The sequence below is a fragment of the Bos indicus x Bos taurus genome, chromosome 7 (genome assembly GCF_003369695.1).
Source record: "Bos indicus x Bos taurus breed Angus x Brahman F1 hybrid chromosome 7, Bos_hybrid_MaternalHap_v2.0, whole genome shotgun sequence".
NCBI classification, from domain to species: domain Eukaryota; kingdom Metazoa; phylum Chordata; class Mammalia; order Artiodactyla; family Bovidae; genus Bos; species Bos indicus x Bos taurus.
In genome coordinates, this window is record NC_040082.1 from 1,006,571 (window position 1) to 1,026,720 (window position 20,150).

The window sequence follows — 20,150 nt, forward strand, 5'->3', positions numbered from 1 at the left end:
CTACACCACCTACGGCCCTCAGAGTGCTGCTTCCTCTTCGTCTACTATGTGGTTGATATACGTGATGATGGTATTAAATCACATCATCATCATCATTATATTAATTCATTCTAGTTTTTCAAATACATTTTTTCTTTTGCAAAAAGTATAAAAGCAGGGAAGAAACTTTAGCAAGATGTCCATGTAAATGCTTGAATTATAGAAGGATTTAACACATAAGGATAAGAGATAAGCCTCACTTATCTGGAAAATTTCCAGGTATGGCAGGTTGGGGGAGGCCCTAGGGAAACAGGAGTCGCCTTTAGATTGGATGCTGGCAGATGTAGGGGCAGTTCTGGTTGGGTGTTTTGTAGGGGGCACAGTGACTTTCTGTGTGTGCTTAGAAAAAAAACCAAGTGGCTTTGTTTATTTATCAGAGTCGTGTTGTCTGAGGTTGATATTCTGTGAGTTTATGTCCAGCAGAGTAAAATGACCTGCCTGTGAGCAGCAGACCAGTTTGTAGTCATACTGATGTCAGCTCAGTTCCAGAAGTCAGAGGCTTCTTTTTTCAATTTTAGTGATAAGTGAGAATGGTGTCCTATAAAATTGAAAATCAAGCTGAAATCTCCAGGATCTAAATCCTGATCATTTCTTTACCAAAAGCTTTTGCAAATTTCCTCTGATGATGGTACATAAGTTTGTTAAAGAGAATTTTTGACTTAATTGAATAGTCTCTAGCCACACAATGTACATGATTTGAAAAAAAAAAAAAAAAGTATTGATTGTTTTTGTTCATCAAGACATTCACAAGTTTCAAAACGTATGTGCCTACACACGCATTCAGAGTGTCTGCCACGTGAGGGTTGTCAGGCGTCCAGGCTGAGAGTTCTAGAGCGATTTGGGAAAAGAATTTCAGTTATGTGGGCTCCATGTTTGGGGGGAGACTCTACCACAAAGCAGAACATTGAGTTATTTGGATGAAATATGTATATTAACTGGAGTCCACACATCTTAGTCTGATGTCTCATGTTATTTTAGAACAGGCTTTTTGAGGGTATTCTAATATTCCAAACACCCCCTGGTCTCCCCTTCTCCTGTGGATGATGGTTCCCTGAGGCAGTAACGCTCCTGCAGAGACTGTATCCTCCTCCTGCCTTTATTGCCAGCACCCACGTCCCAGACATAATGCAGATTAATCCACATCTGTGAGACTCAACTAAACAGTTGACTAGACTAAAACGTCTTCGTTTAAAATTTATGTATGAACTTCTGGCCTTCTCTCTTATGAGTGCACAATATGAAAACTTAAGTTGTAGTCTTGATGCCATTTCAAATAGTAAATGAGAATTATAAAACTGTTTGGAATCTCTTTAAATGTGTTTTTTTTTTTTTTTGGTGCATAAAAGAATAAAATACCAGCTAAATTAGTGATTTGAGTACATATCACAGGATGTGTATTCGAATCTTTACTGTTGACAAAAATTCAATAGGAGTGCTATGTCTAAAAACTGTTTCTTTTCATATGTGAAACGAATCGCCAATCCAGGTTCAATGCATGATACAGGGTGCTCAGGGCTAGTGCACTGGGATGACCCAGAGGGATGAGATGGGGAGGGAGGTGGGAGGGGTTCAAGATGGGGAACACATGTACACCCATGGCGGATTCATGTCAATGTATGGCAAAACCAATACAATATTGTAAAGTAATTAGCCTCCAATTAAAATAAATAAATTTATATTAAAAAAATAAAAATAAACGGACACAAACACACACAAATCTGTTTCTTTGTACCAATTACTTTAGTAGATCAATTAAATCTTTGAAACTGTTGGGAAGCATTTTAAGAGAAAAACAAATAACTCATTCGCATTCTGATTTTGTAGGCTTTTAAAATCGTTTCTTAGCAGACATTGACCATGTCCAGTTAGGCAATACTTTGGTCCTTAGAGTGAAAATACACATTAAAAAATATTTATTTATTTGTTTATTTGGCTGAGTCTGGTCTTAGTTGTGGGCCCTCGGGATCTTCCTTCTGTTGGGGCACACAGACTCTCCAATTGTGGCACACATTTATATATATATATATATTTAAATTGAAGGGTAATTGCTTTACAGAATTTTGTTTTTCTGTCAAACATCAACAAGAATCAGCCACAGGTACACCCATGTCCCCTCCCTCCCAGATCTCTCTCCCATCCCTCCCCATCCCACCCTTCAGCCTGTCACAGAGTGCTTATTTAGCTTATATGCAGAGTACATCGTGTGAAATGTGGAGCTGGATGAGGCACGAGCTGGAATCAAGATTGCTGGGAGAAATATCAATAACCTCAGATATGCAGATGATACCACCCTTATGGCAGAAAGCACCCTTATGGCATGAGGCAGAAAGAGCCTCATGATGAAAGTGAAAGAGGAGAGTTAAAAAGCTGGCTTAAAACTCAACATTCAAAAAACTAAGATCATGGCATCTGGTCCCATCACTTCATAGCAAATAGATGGAGCAACAATGGAGACAGTGACAGACTTCATTTTCTTGGGCTCCAAAATCACTGCAGATCGTGACCGCAGCCATAAAATTGAAAGACACTTGCTCCTTGGAAGAAAGGCTATGACCAACCTAGACAGCATATTAAAAAGCAGATACATTACTTTGCTGACAGAGGTCTGTCTACTCAAAGCTATGATTTTTCCAGTGGTCATGTATGGATGTGAGAGTTGGACTATAAAGAAAGCTGAGCACCAAAGAATTGATGCTTTTGAACTGTGGTGTTGGAGAAGACTCTTGAGAGTCCCTTGGACTGCAAGGAGATCCAACCAGTCAATAAGGAGATCAGTCCTGAATATTCATTGGAAGGACTGATGATGAAGCTGAAACTCCAATACCTTGGCCACCTGATGCCAAGAGCTGACTCATTGAAAAAGACCCTAATGCTGGGAAAGATTAAAGGTGGAAGGAGAAGGGGATGACAGAGGATGAGATGGTTGGATGGCATCACTGACTCGGTGGACATGGTTTCAGCAAGCTCCGGGAGATGGTGATGGACAGGGAGGCCTGGAGTGCTGCAGTCCACGCGGTCACAGTCGGATATGACTGAGCGACTGAACAACACTGTACGCAGGGGATCCATGTGAAAATAAACATATGAAGCTCAGATCAACTGCATATTCTTTTAAAAATGTGTTCGAGTAAATTGTTCCACTTGATGTAACATGATGTAGAAAAAAACATTTAAAGTTTATTTCCATGTTTATTCAAGTCAAAGAACTCTTTCTCAGACATATTTTCATATTTCACTTCCAGGAACATTTGCAACTTAATGAGAAAGGATATGAAATTAGCCACCTGCTCTGGCACTGTGTTTCTGCCTGGACTTGTGTTCAGAAGAACAGTCCCCAGTTAAATAAGGTGCTTGAACATCTCATCTCTCGTAAAACACAGCTTCAGAAGAAATCCTGGTAAGTGGGATCCTATAAATCCAGAGTAACTCATGGAGAAACCTTTGTGTTTAAATGTTAAATAACCTTTGTACTTAAATGTTAATCACACCTTAGTTGACTATGAAAACAATTTATAATCTCAGTTCCAAAGACGAGGGCAGTTTCTATATTTTGTATTAGTTCATTTCATCAATAAATTGTTCTCACCTTTTTTTGGCTAGATGAGCATACTTGTATTGCCTTTCGTCTTTATCGAAGGAAATTTGTTATTGATAACTTCATTCCCACAATTTTAAGCATCTTTTCCTTTTCAAGTTATCTAACAGCAGTGAAGCACAGTTATTACCCATGGGGGAGTGTGCTATGACTCCGTTTGTTTCCTTATGCCTTAGTCGTAAAGCGTAACAGAAGTGACTGTTAAGCCTTAGTTTCCTCCTCTACATATGGTAATTTGAAAAGGGATAAAAAGGTCTTAAATTACTATCAAAGAGGGCACGAGTTCAATTGCGGAAAGAAGAATTTTAAAGGAGTATTTCTGAGGAAATTGATCAGAGGATATCTCTTTCAGTATTGGAGGCTGATCAGAGAATTTGAATTATTTTTCCACTACTAACAATCAATAATATGTCATGCTATAGCAACTTGCAAATTCATAAATTTTTCTTAAAATTAATTACAGTTTTTAAGCCTCTGGCAAGCCCACTCTATGTCAACCAATTTGTACAAATTTTGTCCATTTCTTATGGACAAAAACTATTTTCCCAGTTTCATTTGGATGTTTTTGGGGATTCTAGATCAAGTAAAGATTTCTGGAGAATAGCTTAAAGCTTGTCTAATAGCCTATTTTAGAGTCTTGGAAGACTCTAACTTAATATAAAAATAAATTATATTTCAATATAAAAGTAAATATTGTGTAATGTTTTCAAGTTTATTTTCAAAATATTCTAATAATTTCCAACTAAACATGTTTAGATAAGTGCAGTGGCTGATTAAGAATCTAATTTTGAAAGTCAAGAAATTATTTCTTTTACCAATCTTCATTTTCACTATATTATCAATATTTAATTTAATTTTTCAGTGATTTGTCTTTGAAAGTGAAAGTAGCTTAGTCATGTCCAACTCTTTGTGACCACATGGACTCTACAGTCCATGGGATTCTCCAGGCCAGGATCCTGGAGTGGAGCCTTTCCCTTCTCCAGGGGATCTTCCCAACCCAGGGATCTAACCCAGGTCTCCCGCATTGCAGGTGGATTCTTTACCAGCTGAGCCACAGGGGAAGCCCAAGAATGCTGCAGTGGGTAGCCTATCCCTTCTGCAGCGGATCTTCCTGACCCAAGGACTGAACAGGGGTCTCCTGCATTTCAGTTGGAGTCTTTACCAACTGAGCTATCAGGGAAGCCCTCAGGGATTTCTCTTTAAGATTTTTAAAATAACTTAGTATTTTATAAATTTAGGGGTTTGGGGGATTATACACGATTATCCTTACTTCACAGATGAAGAAACCAAGGCCGAGTTCACAGACTCCGTGGTGACGGGAACCAGGTCTCAGGGCCCAGCGCAGCACTCTCTTCGGTGTATCAGCCTGCTTTCATTCTGGCTCCTTACTCAGGAGGCTGAGGCATCGTGGCACTGAATCCTGACTTCCCTGCTTTCATTCTGGCTGCCTTACTTAGGAGGCTGGAGGCATCGTGACACTGAATCGTGACTTCCCTGCTTTCATTCTGGCTCCTTACTTAGGAGACTGGAGGCATCGTGACACTGAATCCTGACTTCCCTGCTTTCATTCTGGCTCCTTACTTAGGAGACTGGAGGCATCGTGACACTGAATCCTGACTTTTCTTTTTCTGGGAGGACATTGTGGAAATCAAGTGTGGGAGGGCAAGGCAACAATCAGACAGTGCTGAATGAGCAGAGTACATTGAAAAAAATAGTAAGACCCAGTGACTGTAACGGAATGGAAAAGGTAATTGTTTAAAAGAGCACTGCCGAATAGTTTTGTTTTTTATACTTATTGTTTTCAAAAATTAATTTATTTGTTAATTTTATTTACACTGGGTCATCATTGCAATGGGGCTTTTCTCTAGTTGCAGAATGGGGACTACTCTCCAGCTGTGCTGGGGCTTCTCACTGTTATGGCTTCTCTTATTGTGGCCCCTGGCTCTGGGCCACAGGCTTCAGTCAGTTCAGTCCTCAGTCGTGTCCGACTCTTTGCGACCCCATGGACTGCAGCACACCAGCTTCCCTGTCCATCACCAGCTCCTGGAGTTCACTCAAACTCATGTCCATTGAGTTGGTGATGCCATCCAACCATCTCATCCTCTGTCGTCCCCTTCTCCTCTCGCCTTCAATCTTTCCCAGCATCACGGTCTTTTCCAATGAGTCAGCTCTTCACATCAGGTTGACAAAATATTGGAGTCTCAGCTTCAGCATCAGTCCTTCCAATGAACACCCAGGACTGATTTCCTTTAGGATGGACTGGTTGGATCTCCTTGCAGTCCAAGGGACTCTCAAGAATCTTCTCCAACACCACAGTTCAAAAGCATCAGTTCTTTGGTGCTCAGCTTTCTTTATGGTCCAACTTTCACATCCATACATGACCACTGGAAAAACCATAGCTTTGACTAGATGGGCCTTTGACAGCAGAGTTATGTCTCAGCTTTTTAATATGCTGTCTAGGTTCCAAGGAGCAAGTGTCTTTTAATTTCATGGCTGCAGTGATCATCTGCAGTGATTTTGGAGCCCACAAAAATAAAGTCTGTCACTGTTTCCACTTTTTCCCCATCTATTTGCCATTAAGTGATGGGACCGGATAACATGATCTTAGTTTTTTGAATGTTGAGTTTTAAGTCAGCTTTTTTCACTCTTTTCTTTTACTTTCATTAAGAGACTTTTCAGTTCCTCTTTGCTTTCTGCTATAAGGGTGGTGTCATCTGCATATTTGGGTTTATTGATATTTCTTCCTGCAATCTTGATTCCAGCTGTGCTTCTTCCAGCCCAGTGTTTCTCATGATGTACTCTGCATATAAGTTAAATAAGCAGGGTGACAATATACAGCCCTGACGTACTCCTTTCCCAATTTGGAACCAGTCTGTTGGTCCATGTCGAGTTTGAACTGTTGCTTCTTGACCTGCATACAGATTTTGCAGGAGGCAAGTCAGGTGGTCTGGTATTCCCATCTCTTGAAGAATTTCCCACAGTTTGCTGTGATCCACACAGTCAAAGGCCTTGGCATAGTCAATAAAGCAGAAGTAAATGTTTTTCTGGAACTCTCTTGCTTTTTCGATGATCCAGCAGATGTTGACGATTTGATCTCTGGTTGCTCTGCCTTATCTAAATGCAGTTTGAACATCTGGAAGCTCTTGGTGCATGTATGGTTGAAGCCGGCTTGGAGGGTTTTGAGGCTATGGTAGTTGCCGCAGGGGGCTCGTTCATTGCGGCGAGTGCCTCAGTATTTGTGGTGCCCCAGCTCGTCCGCTCCGTGGCGCGTGTCATCTTCCCAGACCAGGGACCTAACCTGTGCTCCCTGCATTGGCAGGTGGATTCTTATCTACTGCACGACAAGGAAAGTCCTATTTACTGTTTTTTTAAGAAAAGAATTTAATCTTTCTTTTTAAATCATGTCCCTAGTAAACAGAAATAACCCATTGACATTAAAAATTTTTGTCTTTTTAAGTTAGCAATTTGACTATTAGGCAAGTTTTCTGTTAATTATAATGATAACATTATACCACGTATTAAAAAAAAACTTTTCTTTTTAAAAGTATTTGTTATTTATGTGACCACCTATGTAGTTTTTAAGAAGTTATAATTCCAGAAAAAACCAAACAACCTGTGATATAATCACTAAAATCAAACCAGAAATGTTTTTGTATTTCTGGAGAAACTTTATTATTCATTTTGTCTACTCTGAAGTTTAGGTACATGTGAAAAATTTTTAAAGTGGACTAAACATATTTAGGATTATACAAAGATACTGAGGCTTCAGACCCTGATAGTAAATTAGGACTTTGTTAAGAAGGGAACGACAGAGGATGAGATAGTTGGATGACATCACCGACTTGATGGACATGAGTTTGAGCAAGCTCTGGGAGTTGGTGATGGACAGCGAGGCCTGGCGTGCTGCAGTCCATGGGGTTGCAAAGAGTCGGATGTGACTGAGCTGAACTGAGTATTTGCTGGGCCTTAGAACTGGAACACTTGGTAGAGGATATCTTTGGTTAGGGCCTGAAATTCAATGGCAAGTGACTATTACAAGGAGTAACACAAGCCATTTCATTTTCCATGCATGTCTGTACAGTATCACACAGTAGAAAAATGATCAGAGATGTAAAATGCAGAGGGAGACCATTTAACTGATGGATCAGAAGAAATTTCTTAATTAATAGAGGCTAAAGTGCTCAGGCCAATGCTGGTGGTTCTCATCTGCCCATTTCTGATGCTGTCCGTCAACAGGTAATTCATCCCACGGCTTCCCACCCGACTTCTCATAACCCCCTTTGTAAAGATCATACCACACAAAAGGAAAGACACAGAAATGAGTGGTTTCAGCAGAGACTGGAGAAGAGCAGGCCCAAGATGCGTGAAAAGGCCCCAGGAGAGACTCACAGATTTAGAGCAACCTCTGATCAGGGGGCGACAGAGCAAACTGAGGAAAGGAAATGCACGAGGAAGTGAATTGTAAAGCAGGGTGGAGACTAGAGAAACAGGAATGCGTGAGCCCCTCCCCGTGCCCCACACCAGCCTTCACGACGGAAGTTTGGCTGGCTTGTGCTGCAGATCAGCTGCTGTAAGGCAGCGTTCCATGAAATATGCTTAAACATCGCATGACGCTTCTTACTCTGAATGCTCCACGCTGTGGTCTGGCCTTTTACAAACTGCACCACTTGCTCTGGGGAGATAGCTCAAGCCAGCACAAAAGGCTTTCTCATCCAACATGAAAATAATGAATTGTGTTTATAATTGAATTATTAGCCAATGAGGACTGCTGAGAAATGCAGCATGGCATTTCAAAAGAGCGATGTAACCTATAAAATTATATCTCCCAAAGCAAAATAGCCGATCTAATCGCACCGTGAACATATTCCGAAAATGCTTGACAATTTAAAATTACACCAACGTGGCAAGTGTTTTCCAGACGTAGAGTGTTCGTGTTTGCATTGAAATAAATTGAACAAAGAAAGCCCTGCCCAGCAAGGCCTTTACTTCTGGCCTCGTTGCTGACCTCCACAGTGTCTGTCTCCCTGAACCCTGGTGATTATAATGTCATGTGACAGTCTAACCAGAACCATCCAGATGCAAGTTTTCACCACTAATCCTCTTCATTCTTCATGAGCTGAGATGTCAGGTTAGGTCCTCAGTCTTCTGACTCATTTCCTGGGTTTCTCATTGATCCTTTAATCCTCTGAGCTAAATATAAACATTTATCTGTATCAAGGATAAATATACAATTTATGCTTTGCTCCCTAATGGCACAGTGAGAGAAACATTCAGCTTCAAATCGTAAGGACTGAGTTTTTTCTCTGGCTACCTGTCTAATTTTGATTGAGTCACATAACCTCCATGAACAGCGTCTGTTCATGTTAAACAGAGGTAATAGCCATCACAAAGAAAGGTAAGTAACATGAAGATACTTTTTATACCGAGTCTCCCCCTAATCCTTCATTTCCTGCTAGTTCAGACCTGAATTAATTTTTTCCCCAGACTCCTACCTACTGAATTTCTGTCTCCATGCCTGACACGTGTCCTCTCCTCAAGTTAACCAAATTGGACACCTGGACTCCCTTTCAGGCCTGTTTCCCGCGCTCTCCCCCGCCACTGTGACACCGGGCTTCAGGCCCTTATTGTCATGACTCTGCTAGCTTATTAACTGGTCTCTTCACCTGTGTGTTCTCTTCAGTAATCTGTCATGCTCTGCTGCTAGGGTTACAGCATAAATATGATTATACCATTCTCCAGCTTCAAATTATTTAATAAGGACTGTTTTTACATGGCACGGGGGTTGCAGCTCCAAACAGGGTCTCTTAATTTGCAATGATTAATAAAAAAAAGAAAAGAAAGAAAACAAGAGCAAACGCAAAGACTGAAAGAAAGACCTTGCTGCTGGGGTTAATTACCACCAGCCTGTCACACAGGCAGACCACGTGTCTGACCGACGGGATGGAAGCAGGCAGTTAGGGAGCACCGAGGCCCGCTCGGATGAAACAGCCGTCGTGGTCTGTCGACAACTCATCCCTTCATTCCCCCGACTTCCTTCCCTGGCATGCCGGGACTGAAGCTCTGTGCGCAGAAGAAAGAACCCTTTTAGCAGACAGGCTAACGACCAGATCTTTCTGTAGTTCATCTCTTCTGAGTATCAGAAATCAGGCATTGGCAAGAGAAATGTGTTCTTTAAACAAGCTTTCCTAAGTGGTCAAAATCAGGAGAGAGATTCTGATTGCTCTCTTTTCCGTGTGCGGTGAAGATGAGACTGGTTTGTTTATGCTAATACTCACCGTCTTAGCCCGTTAATGTAGTCGTTAGTGTCCAATAATGTTATGGTTAAATCATTACTTAAAATGTTTGTTTTTCTCCAAGAATGGTGTATGTATTTAAGTTTTAGGTCCTATTTATAAAATAATGTTGACTTACTAAAATGTGCCCTTGCCACTCACTGTCAGTCATTTAATTCTAGGATTTTCCATTCGTAAGCTGTTAAATGCGATTCCTTTCTTGGCTGGCTCGAGTAGAGTTCTAAGTATGGATGTAGGTGACCTGTTTCATTAGGAGAGCCCCTGATTACACGCAACCCTTGGCTGAGTGTAACGGTTGCCAGTATTTTCCCCCGAAGAAGTGTAAGTGCGTTTTGTGTGGCGACAGGTTACTATGCTCGTAGTTTTTTGTTTGTTTTTTTTTTATTAATCCCCCTCTTGAAATGTCTAAATGTTGCCATGTTGTTCCCTACCGTATCCTTGTTATGAGATGGTCAAAGCCAGTCTGCCTCCCTTTTGTTTTGTCTGTTTTATTTTCAATCCAGAACCTTTTAGGAATATCTTTGTGGTTTGCAGCAAGGAGGTGGATGCCTCCTCTGACGTCTCACTGAGCGCCTTAGGAAGCCGTCGGGCGCTTTCTCCGCTTTCCTTGGAGAGACGCCCCCGCTGTGTGAGGCTGTGGCCGCTGGTCTGCATTTCAGGAGGGTTTCCACCGATTACTCATCTTCACGTGTGTTCCTAACGCCTGCCTCTCTCTGCCCAGGGTTTTTCTTTCACACATATGTGCCTACCGTTACATTTTAAATCAAATTTTGGGCCTCTTGGCTTTGGAGGCATTTTCCTTCATTTGGGTCACATTTTCTTTATAGCTTTAAAATCCTTAAAGTTTCTCAGATTTTTGTTTCTTTACATCTGGTTGTTTCAACAGGAATTCGATATTAATGGATCTCAATTTGCCAGGGGTTGTCTTCCTGTAAATTATTGAAGAATTTTTCAAGTTTGCTCCCTTTTTAAGTGCCTTTTTTTTTTTTTTTTTGGTGCTTAACTGCCTTCATTATGAATTTGAATTATATTTTTATAATTTTAATTTTTGGCACTCTCTTTTTTTAACTACTGCACCTTTCACCTCAGTATCAAGGCTTTTCATTATTGTTTCTTCCTAGGGTTTACTGAAGATGCCTGAAGAGTCTTGTAAAAATGTCTTCCGGCTCCTGTAAGAAATCGTTTTCAGAAGCATGATCATCCCTTAGTATTCAGACTGACCTCTCTAGCCCTTTCTGTAATGTTTTTTTTTTTTTTTCTGGTCTCAGGTAGGGCCTCCTCTTCCATTTTCTATTTTACTTGTTTCAGAACTAGGACAAAATCATACGCATTTGTTATTTTTAAAACAAGAGGTTTGTGTTCACCATGCACACTACAGAGGTTAAAGGCGAATGTCCCCAGGGCCCCTCGCATTCTCCTGCTCCCTTCTGGTCAAGCTTTGAGAGACGATGCACTCACAGCACGCTCTGTCCCCATCCTACACACGCATCCCCACGAGCACTGTTTTCTGTACTTTTTGTCTTCTGAAGGTTGCTGTCTCTGCATAAATACTGAGAGATGAGGATAAAGAAGCATAGAAATAGCGAGTCCTTTGAAATTCAGTATCTCCAAGTATATGATTGGCTGTACTTTTCTTATTTCCATGAAAAACATGATAAACAGTAAAGATAATGTTTTTCCTTAATTTTTTTCTTTTAACTTACTTTTGGGAATCAGGACTGCTGAGTTTTATGGAAGTGGTGTGTGGCTACACCTCCTTGCTGTTCTTATTCCAGCTCCGTAAATATTATGGTTTTTATATCATACAGGAAGTTCCCTGTAAGATAGTGACATCTTTTTCATTTCCCATCTTCAGAGTTGTGTGGATTTTTGACATTGTCAGTGTTTTTTGAAATATCTACTGAAAGTTTCAAGTAACTCTTTGTAAGGATTGCAACATGGAGACATTTTAATTCTCTCCTTTAAAATAATAACTGGGTCATAGAAGAATAAGAACCTAGGCAAAAATTCGAATGCTGATGTTTTTAACCTTTCTATAAGCTGGCATTCAGATGGGTATCTTTTTATGAAGTCTCTGGTTATTATATGTTAGTTGGTTTATATTAGTCTAGAAGGAAAACTAGACTGGAGTCAGACTCACTGAAGTGCAGTCCTGGTCTGGTCATGTTTAACTCCATGTAGTTAAACGTTAATTTTAAAAACTAACACAACATTGTACATTGTAAATCAACTATATTCCAATAAAAAATTTAAAAACAGAAGAAAAAAAGTTGAAAAGGAAAAGCTAGAAAGTAAAATGAATCAAGTGACTATGTTATTTTAGACAAGCCAGTAAACTTCTGCCTCCATTTCTTTATTTACATATTTAGATGGACATTTATAATATTTATAAATTACTTTATACATGTTTAATTTCATGGCATTGTGGAAGTAAGTCAGTATATTGGTTATTGAGACTTGGTGTACTGCAATGAGTTCACAAAAAGCTAGTGCTATATTTAAATGTCTAACCTCAATTTGGAAATTTTCTATGTGCATCAATTTTCAGTTTTGATTTTTTTTTAATTTTATTTTTTAACTTTACAATATTGTATTCGTTTTGCCATATATCAACATGAATCCACCACAGGTATACACGTGTTCCCCATCCTGAACCCTCCTCCCTCCTCCCTCCCCATACCATCCCTCTGGGTCATCCCAGTGCACCAGCCCCAAGCATCCAGTATCGTGCATCGAACCTGGACTGGCAACTCATTTCATATATGATATTATACATGTTTTAATGCCATTCTCCCAAATCATCCCACCCTCTCCCTCTCCCACAGAGTTCAAAAGACTGTTCTATACATCAGTGTCTCTTTTGCTGTCTCGTATACAGGGTTATTGTTACCATCTTTCTAAATTCCACATATGTGCATTAGTATACTGTATTGGTGTTTTTCTTTCTGGCTTACTTCACTCTGTATAATAGGCTCCAGTTTCATCCACCTCATTAGAACTGATTCAAATGTATTCTTTTTAATGGCTGAGTAATACTCCATTGTGTATATGTACCGAAGCTTTCTTATCCATTCATCTGCTGATGGACATCTAGGTTGCTTCCATGTCCTGGCTATTATAAACAGTGCTGCGATGAACACTGGGGTACACTTGTCTCTTTCAATTCTGGTTTCCTTGGTGTGCATGCCCAGCAGTGGGATTGCTGGGTCATAAGGCAGTTCTATTTCCAGTTTTTCAAGGAATCTCCACACTATTCTCCATAGTGGCTGTACTGGTTTGCATTCCCACCAACAGTGTAAGAGGGTTCCCTTTTCTCCACACCCTCTCCAGCATTTATTGCTTGTAGACTTTTGGATCACAGCCATTCTGACTGGCATGAAATGATACCTCATAGTGGTTTTGATTTGCATGTCTCTGATAATGAGTGATGTTGAGCATCTTTTCATGTGTTTGTTAGCCATCTGTTTGTCTTCTTTGGAGAAATGTCTATTTAGTTCTTTGGCCCATTTTTTGATTGGGTCATTTATTTTTCTTGAATTGAGCTGTAGGAGTTGCTTGTATATTTTTGAGATTAGTTGTCAGTTGCTTCATTTGCTATTATTTTCTCCCATTCTGAAGGCTGTCTTTTCACCTTGCTAATAGTTTCCTTTGATGTGCAGATGCTTTTAATTTTAATTAGGTCCCATTTGTTTTTTTGTGTTTTTTTTTTTGCTTTTATTTCCAATATTCTGGGAGGTGGGTCATAGAGGATCCTGCTGTGACGTATGTCAGAGAGTGTTTGGCCTATGTTCTCCTCTAGGAGTTTTAGAGTTTCTGGTCTTACGTTTAGATCTTAATCCATTTTGAGTTTATTTTTGTGTATGGTGTTAGAAAGTGTTCTAGTTTCATTCTTTTACAAGTGGTTGACCAGTTTTCCCAGCACTACTTGTTGAAGAGATTGTCTTGAATCCATTGTATATTCTTGCCTCCTTTGTCAAAGATAAGGTGTCCATATGTGCGTGGATTTATCTCTGGGCTTTCTATTTTGTTCCATTGATCTATATTTCTGTCTTTGTGCCAGTACCATACTGTCTTGATGACTGTGGCTTTGTAGTAGAGCCTGAAGTCAGGCAGGTTGATTCCTCCAGTTCAATTCTTCTTTCTCAAGATCGCTTTGGCTATTTGAGGTTTTTTGTATTTCCATACAAATTGTGAAATTATTTGTTCTAGCTCTGTGAAGAATACTGTTGGTAGCTTGATAGGGATTGCATTGAATCTATAAATTGCTTTGGGTAGTATACTCATTTTCACTATATTGATTCTTCCGATCCAAGAACATGGTATATTTCTCCATCTATTAGTGTCCTCTTTGATTTCTTTCACCAGTGTTTTATAATTTTCTATATATAGGTCTTCAGTTTTTTTAGGTAGATATATTCCTATTTTATTCTTTTTGTTGCAATGGTGAATGGAATTGTTTCCTTAATTTCTCTTTCTGTTTTCTCATTATTAGTGTATAGGAATGCAAGGGATTTCTGTGTGTTGATTTTATATCCTGCAACTTTACTATATTCACTGATTAGTTCTAGTAATTTTCTGGTGGAGTCTTTAGGGTTTTCTATGTAGAGGATCATGTCATCTGCAAACAGTGAGAGTTTTACTTCTTTTCCAATTTGGATTCCTTTTATTTCCTTTTCTGCTCTGATTGCTGAGGCCAAAACTTCCAGAACTATGTTGACTAGTAATGGTGAAAGTGGGCACCCTTGTCTTGTTCCTGACTTTAGGTGAAATGCTTTCAATTTTTCACCATTGAGGATAAAGTTTGCTGTGGGTTTGTCATATATAGCTTTTATTATGTTAAGGTATGTTCCCTCTATTCCTGCTTTCTGGAGAGTTTTTATCATAAATGGGTGTTGAATTTTGTCAAAGGCTTTCTCTGCATCTATTGAGATAATCATATGGTTTTTATTTTTCAATTTGTTAATGTGATGTATTACATTGATTGATTTGCAGATATTGAAGAATCCTTGCATCCCTGGGATAAAGCCCACTTGGTCATGGTGTATGGTCTTTTTAATGTGTTGTTGGATCCTGATTTCTAGAATTTTGTTAAGGATTTTTGCATCTATGTTCATTGGTGTTATTGGCCTGTAGTTTTCTTTTTTTGTGGGATCTTTGTCAGGTTTTGGTATTAGGGTGATGGTGGCCTCATAGAATGAGTTTGGAAGTTTACCTTCCTCTGCAATTTTCTGGAAGAGTTTGAGCAGGATAGGTGTTAGCTCTTCTCTAAATTTTTGGTAGAATTCAGCTGTGAAGCCGTCTGGACCTGGGCTTTTGTTTACTGGAAGACTTCTGATTACAGTTTCAATTTCCGTGCTTGTGATGGGTCTGTTAAGATTTTCTATTTCTTCCTGGTCCAGTTTTGGAAAGTTGTACTTTTCTAAGGATTTTTCCATTTCTTCCACGTTGTCCATTTTATTGGCATATAATTGCTGATAGTAGTTTCTTATGATCCTTTGTATTTCTGTGTTGTCTGTTGTGATCTCTCCATTTTCATTTCTAATTTTATTGATTTGATTTTTCTCCCTTTGTTTCTTGATGAGTCTGGCTAATGGTTTGTTAATTTTATTTATCCTTTCAAAGAACCAGCTTTTGGTTTTGTTGATTTTTGCTATGGTCTCTTTTGTTTCTTTTGCATTTATTTCTGCCTTAATTTTTAAGATTTCTTTCCTTCTACTAACCCTGGGATTCTTCATTTTTTCCTTTTCTAGTTGCTTTAGGTGTAGAGTTAGGTCATTTATTTGACTTTTTTTCTTGTTTTTTGAGGTATGCCTGTATTGCTATGAACTTTCCCCTTAGGACTGCTTTTACAGTGTCCCACAGGTTTTGGGTTGTTGTGTTTTCATTTTCATTCGTTTCTATGCAAATTTTGATTTTTTTTTAATTTCTTCTGTGATTTTTGGTTGTTCAGCAGCGTGTTGTTCAGCCTGCGTATGTTGGAATTTTTAATAGTTTTTTCTCCTGTAATTGAGATCTAATCTTACTGCATTGTGGTCAGAAAAGATGCTTGGAATGATTTCAATTTTCTTGAATTTACCAAGGCTAGATTTATGGCCAGGATGTGATCTATCCTGGAGAAGGTTCCGCGTGTGCCTGAGAAAAAGGTGAAATTCATTGTTTTGGGGTGAAATGTCCTATAGCTATCAATTAAGTCTAACTGATCTATTGTATCATTTAAAGTTTGTGTTTCCTTGTTAATTTTCTGTTTAGTTGATCTATCCATAGGTGTGAGTGAAGTATTAAAGTCTCCCACTATTATTGTGTAATTGTTAATTTCCCCTTTCATACTTGTTAGCATTTGTCTTACATATTGCGGTGCTCCTATGTTGGGTGCATATATGTTTATAATTTTTATATTTTCTTCTTGGAATGATCCTTTGATCATTATGTAGTGACCTTCTTTGTCTCTTTTCACAGCCTTTGTTTTAAAGTCTATTTTATCTGATATGAGTATTGCTATTCCTGCTTTCTTTTGGTCTCTATTTGCATGGAAAATCTTTTTCCAGCCCTTAGCTTTTGTATGTGTCCCCTGTTTTGAGGTGGGTCTCTTGTAGACAACATATATAGGGATCTTGTTTTTGTATCCATTCAGCCAGTCTTTGTCTTTTGGTTTGGGGCATTCAACCCATTTACATTTAAGGTAATTATTGATAAGTATGATCCCATTGCCGTTTACTTTATTGTTTTGGGTTCGAGTTTATAAACCCTTTTTGTGTTTTCTGTCTAGAGAAGATCCTTTAGCATTTGTTGGAGAGCTGGTTTGGTGATGCTGAATTCTCTCAGCTTTTGCTTTTCTGTAAAGCTTTTGATTTCTCCTTCATATTTGAATGAGATCCTTGCTGGGTATAGTAATCTAGGCTATAGGTTATTTTCTTTCATCACTTTAAGTATGTCTTGCCATTCCCTCCTGGCTTGAAGAGTTTCTATTGAAAGATCAGCTCTTATTCTTATGGGAATTTCCTTGTGTGATATTTGTTGTTTTTCCCTTGCTGCTTTTAATATTTGTTCTTTGTGTTTGATCTTTGTTAATTTGATTAATATGTGTCTTGGGGTATTTCGCCTTAGCTTTATTCTGTTTGGGATTCTCTGGGTTTCTTGGACTTGGGTGATTATTTCCTTCCCCATTTTAGGGAAGTTTTCAACTATTAACTCCTCAAGTATTTTCTCATGGTCTTTCTTTTTGTCTTCTTCTTCTGGGACTCCTTTGATTCGAATGTTGGGGCGTTTAACATTGCCCCAGAGGTCTCTGAGATTGTCCTCATTTCTTTTAATTTGTTTTTCTTTTTTCCTCTCTAATTCATTTATTTCTACTATTCTATCTTCTAATTCACTAATCCTATCTTCTGCCTCTGTTATTCTACTATTTGTTGCCTCCAGAGTGTTTTTGATCTCATTTATTGCATTATTCATTATATATTGACTCTTTTTTATTTCTTCTAGGTCCTTGTTAAACCTTTCTTACATCTTCTCAATCCTTGTCTCCAGGCTATTTATCTGTGATTCCATTTTGATTTCAAGATTTTGGATCATTTTCACTATCATTATTTGGAATTCTTTATCATGTAGATTCCCTATCTCTTCCTCTTTTGTTTGGTGGGCATTTATCCTGTTCCTTTACCTGCTGGGTATTCCTCTGTCTCTTCTTCTTGTTTATATTGCTGAGTTTGGGGTGTCCTTTCTGTATTCTGGCAGTTTGTGGAGTTCTCTTTATTATGGAGTTTCCACACTGTGTGTGGGTTTGTACAGGTGGCTTGTCAAGGTTTCTTGGTTAGGGAAGCTTGTGTCGGTGTTCTGGTGGGTGGAGCTGGATTTCCTCTCTCTGGAGTGCAATGAAGTGTCCAGTAATGCGTTATGAGATGTCTATGGTTTTGTAGTAACTTTGGGCAGCCTGTATATTGGAGCTCAGGGCTGTGCTCCTGTGTTGCTGGAGAATTTGCTTGGTATGTCTTGCTCTGGAACTTGTTGGGCCTTGTGTGGTCCTTGGTTTCAGTGTAGGTATGGAGGCGTTTGATGAGCTCCTGTCAATTAATGTTCCCTGGAGTCAGGGTTTGGACTTAAGCCTCCTGCTTCTGGTTTTCAGTCTTGCTTTTACAGTAGTTTCAAAACTTCTCCTTCTATACAGCACCATTGATAAAACATGTAGGTTAAAGATGAAAAGTTTCTCCACAGTGAGGGACACCCAGAGAGGTTCACAGAGTTACATGGAGAAGAGAAGAGGAGGAGGAAGTTAGAGGTGACCCGAATGAGATGCGGTGGAATCAATAGAGGAGAGAGCAGGCTAGCCAGTAATCACTTCCTTATGTGCACTCCACAACTGGACCACTCAGAGATGTTCACGGAGTTATACAGAGAAGAGAAGAGGGAAGAAGGAGACAGAGGTGGCCGGGAGGATAAAAGGGGGGAATGAAAAGGATCGAGACAGATCCAGCCAGTAATCAGTTCCCTAAGTGTTCTCCACCATCTGGAACACACAGAAATTCACAGAGTTGGGTAGAGCAGAGAGGGGTTAGGGAGGAGACACAGGCGACCTGGTGGAGAAAAAGGAGAGTCCAAAGTGGGAGAGAGCAGTCAAGCCAGTAATCTCACTCCCAAGTAAAAATGGGTACTGAACATTGGGTTTTTAAAGGTACAAAATTGATAACAAATACCAAAAAGCAAAAATTAAAAATCTAGAGTAGAGTTTGGAATTTCAAAAATACAATGTTAAAGAAAAGAAGAAAAAGAAAAAAAAAAACAACAAAGTCACAAAAATTATAAAGAAAATATAGGTACAAAATTGATAACAAATACCAAAAAGCAAAATTAAAAATCTAGAGTTTGGAATTTCAGAAATACTATGTTAAAGAAAAGAAGAAGAAAAAGAAAGAGGAAAAAAAAGTCACAAAAATTATTTTTAAAAATATAGGTACAAAATTGATAACAAAAAGCAAAAATCAAAAATCTAGAGTTTGGAATTTCAAAAATACAATGTTAAAGAGAAGAAGAAAAAAAAAGGGAAAAAAGAAAAGAAAAAAACAAAGTCACAAAAATTATTTAAAAATATATATATATGAAGTTTGCTTTTAAAAAAAGAGGGTCTTCTTTTTTTTTTTTTTTGCAAAGTAATAGTAGGTTATAAAAGTGAAAATTAAAGGAGTAATAGAGGACTTAAAAATTTTTTTTAATTAAAAAAAAAGAAAGAAAGATGATTGTAAAAATAGTAAAACTATATCTAGGACTTTCTCTGGTGGTGTTGTGGGTATTGTGGGGTCAGTTCATTTTTGGCTAGTTCCTTGGTCTGGCTTATATTTCTGAAGATCTATAGGACCCTTCCTATGTAGTCGGTACTAACGCCAGGGTTTTAATCTATTGCCTGTCGCTTCCAAGGTGATTCCCTGTGTTTTAGCTTCTTCTGTTTGCTGGTCTCTTCAGTGTCTGATTTCCTCCCTGACACAAAGGGGGCAGTGGAGGACACTTTTTTTTTTTAGGCTCACTTGTTCAGTTGTGCTGTGGGGAGGGAGGGACGCTGCAAACAAATAACACGCCACACTGGGCCAGCCCCTGCTCACGGCGCGTGTAGCCTCCCTGCCCACAGCTCAGGCTCTAGGTTGCTCCGCCAGGAACCATCTGAGGCCAGCCCTGGGCTGCATGCACCTCCCAGGTCTAAGCCACTCAGGTTCAGGCACTTGGGTAGTCCTCAGAGGTGCAGACTCGGTTGGGCCTGCGTTTTGTGCCCTTCCCAGGTCCGAGCAGCTCAGGTGATGAGGTGTTTGGCGAGCGAGGTCGCTGCGATGACTTATGGCGTCCCAGCCACTCGGTTTTCTGGGTGTACAACCAGCACACCTTCTCAGGGGATGTTGACCATCCAGACCCCCAAGAAGTCTTAGTTAGCAAAGAAGCCTGCTTACGGTTTTGTAGATAATGTCTCTCTGGGGCTGCGATTGCCCCCTTCCGGCTCTGGCTGCCTGTCACCGGAGGGGGATGGTCTGCAGCCGCTATCTCTGTTCAGGCCTTTGTTCTGTGTGCATGGTCCTGGCGGTGTCTTAGGTTAGGGCTGGCTTTTCGCGTGGTAGTTATCTCACAGTCTGGTTTGCTAGCCCAAGTTAGTTCGCTCAGATAGTGCTCTGGGCATTCAGGCCAGATCCTTACTCTAAGCGATGCAGCCCGCGCCTCCTTGCCCAGCCCCCACTTACTAGTGGCCGGTG

The 20,150-nt window shown here is 39.6% G+C and overlaps 1 protein-coding gene across 8 annotated transcripts in view; it reads left to right on the forward strand.

Moving 5' to 3' along the window:
• Positions 1–20,150, forward strand: part of TMEM232 (transmembrane protein 232) — a 263,318-nt gene that overhangs the window by 57,124 nt on the left and 186,044 nt on the right. For all 8 annotated transcript variants that reach the window (XM_027545464.1, XM_027545462.1, XM_027545463.1 and 5 more), the window contains one exon: positions 3,282–3,436. In XM_027545464.1, the coding sequence (XP_027401265.1) occupies positions 3,282–3,436 (155 nt within the window). The remainder of the gene's footprint in view (positions 1–3,281; positions 3,437–20,150) is intronic.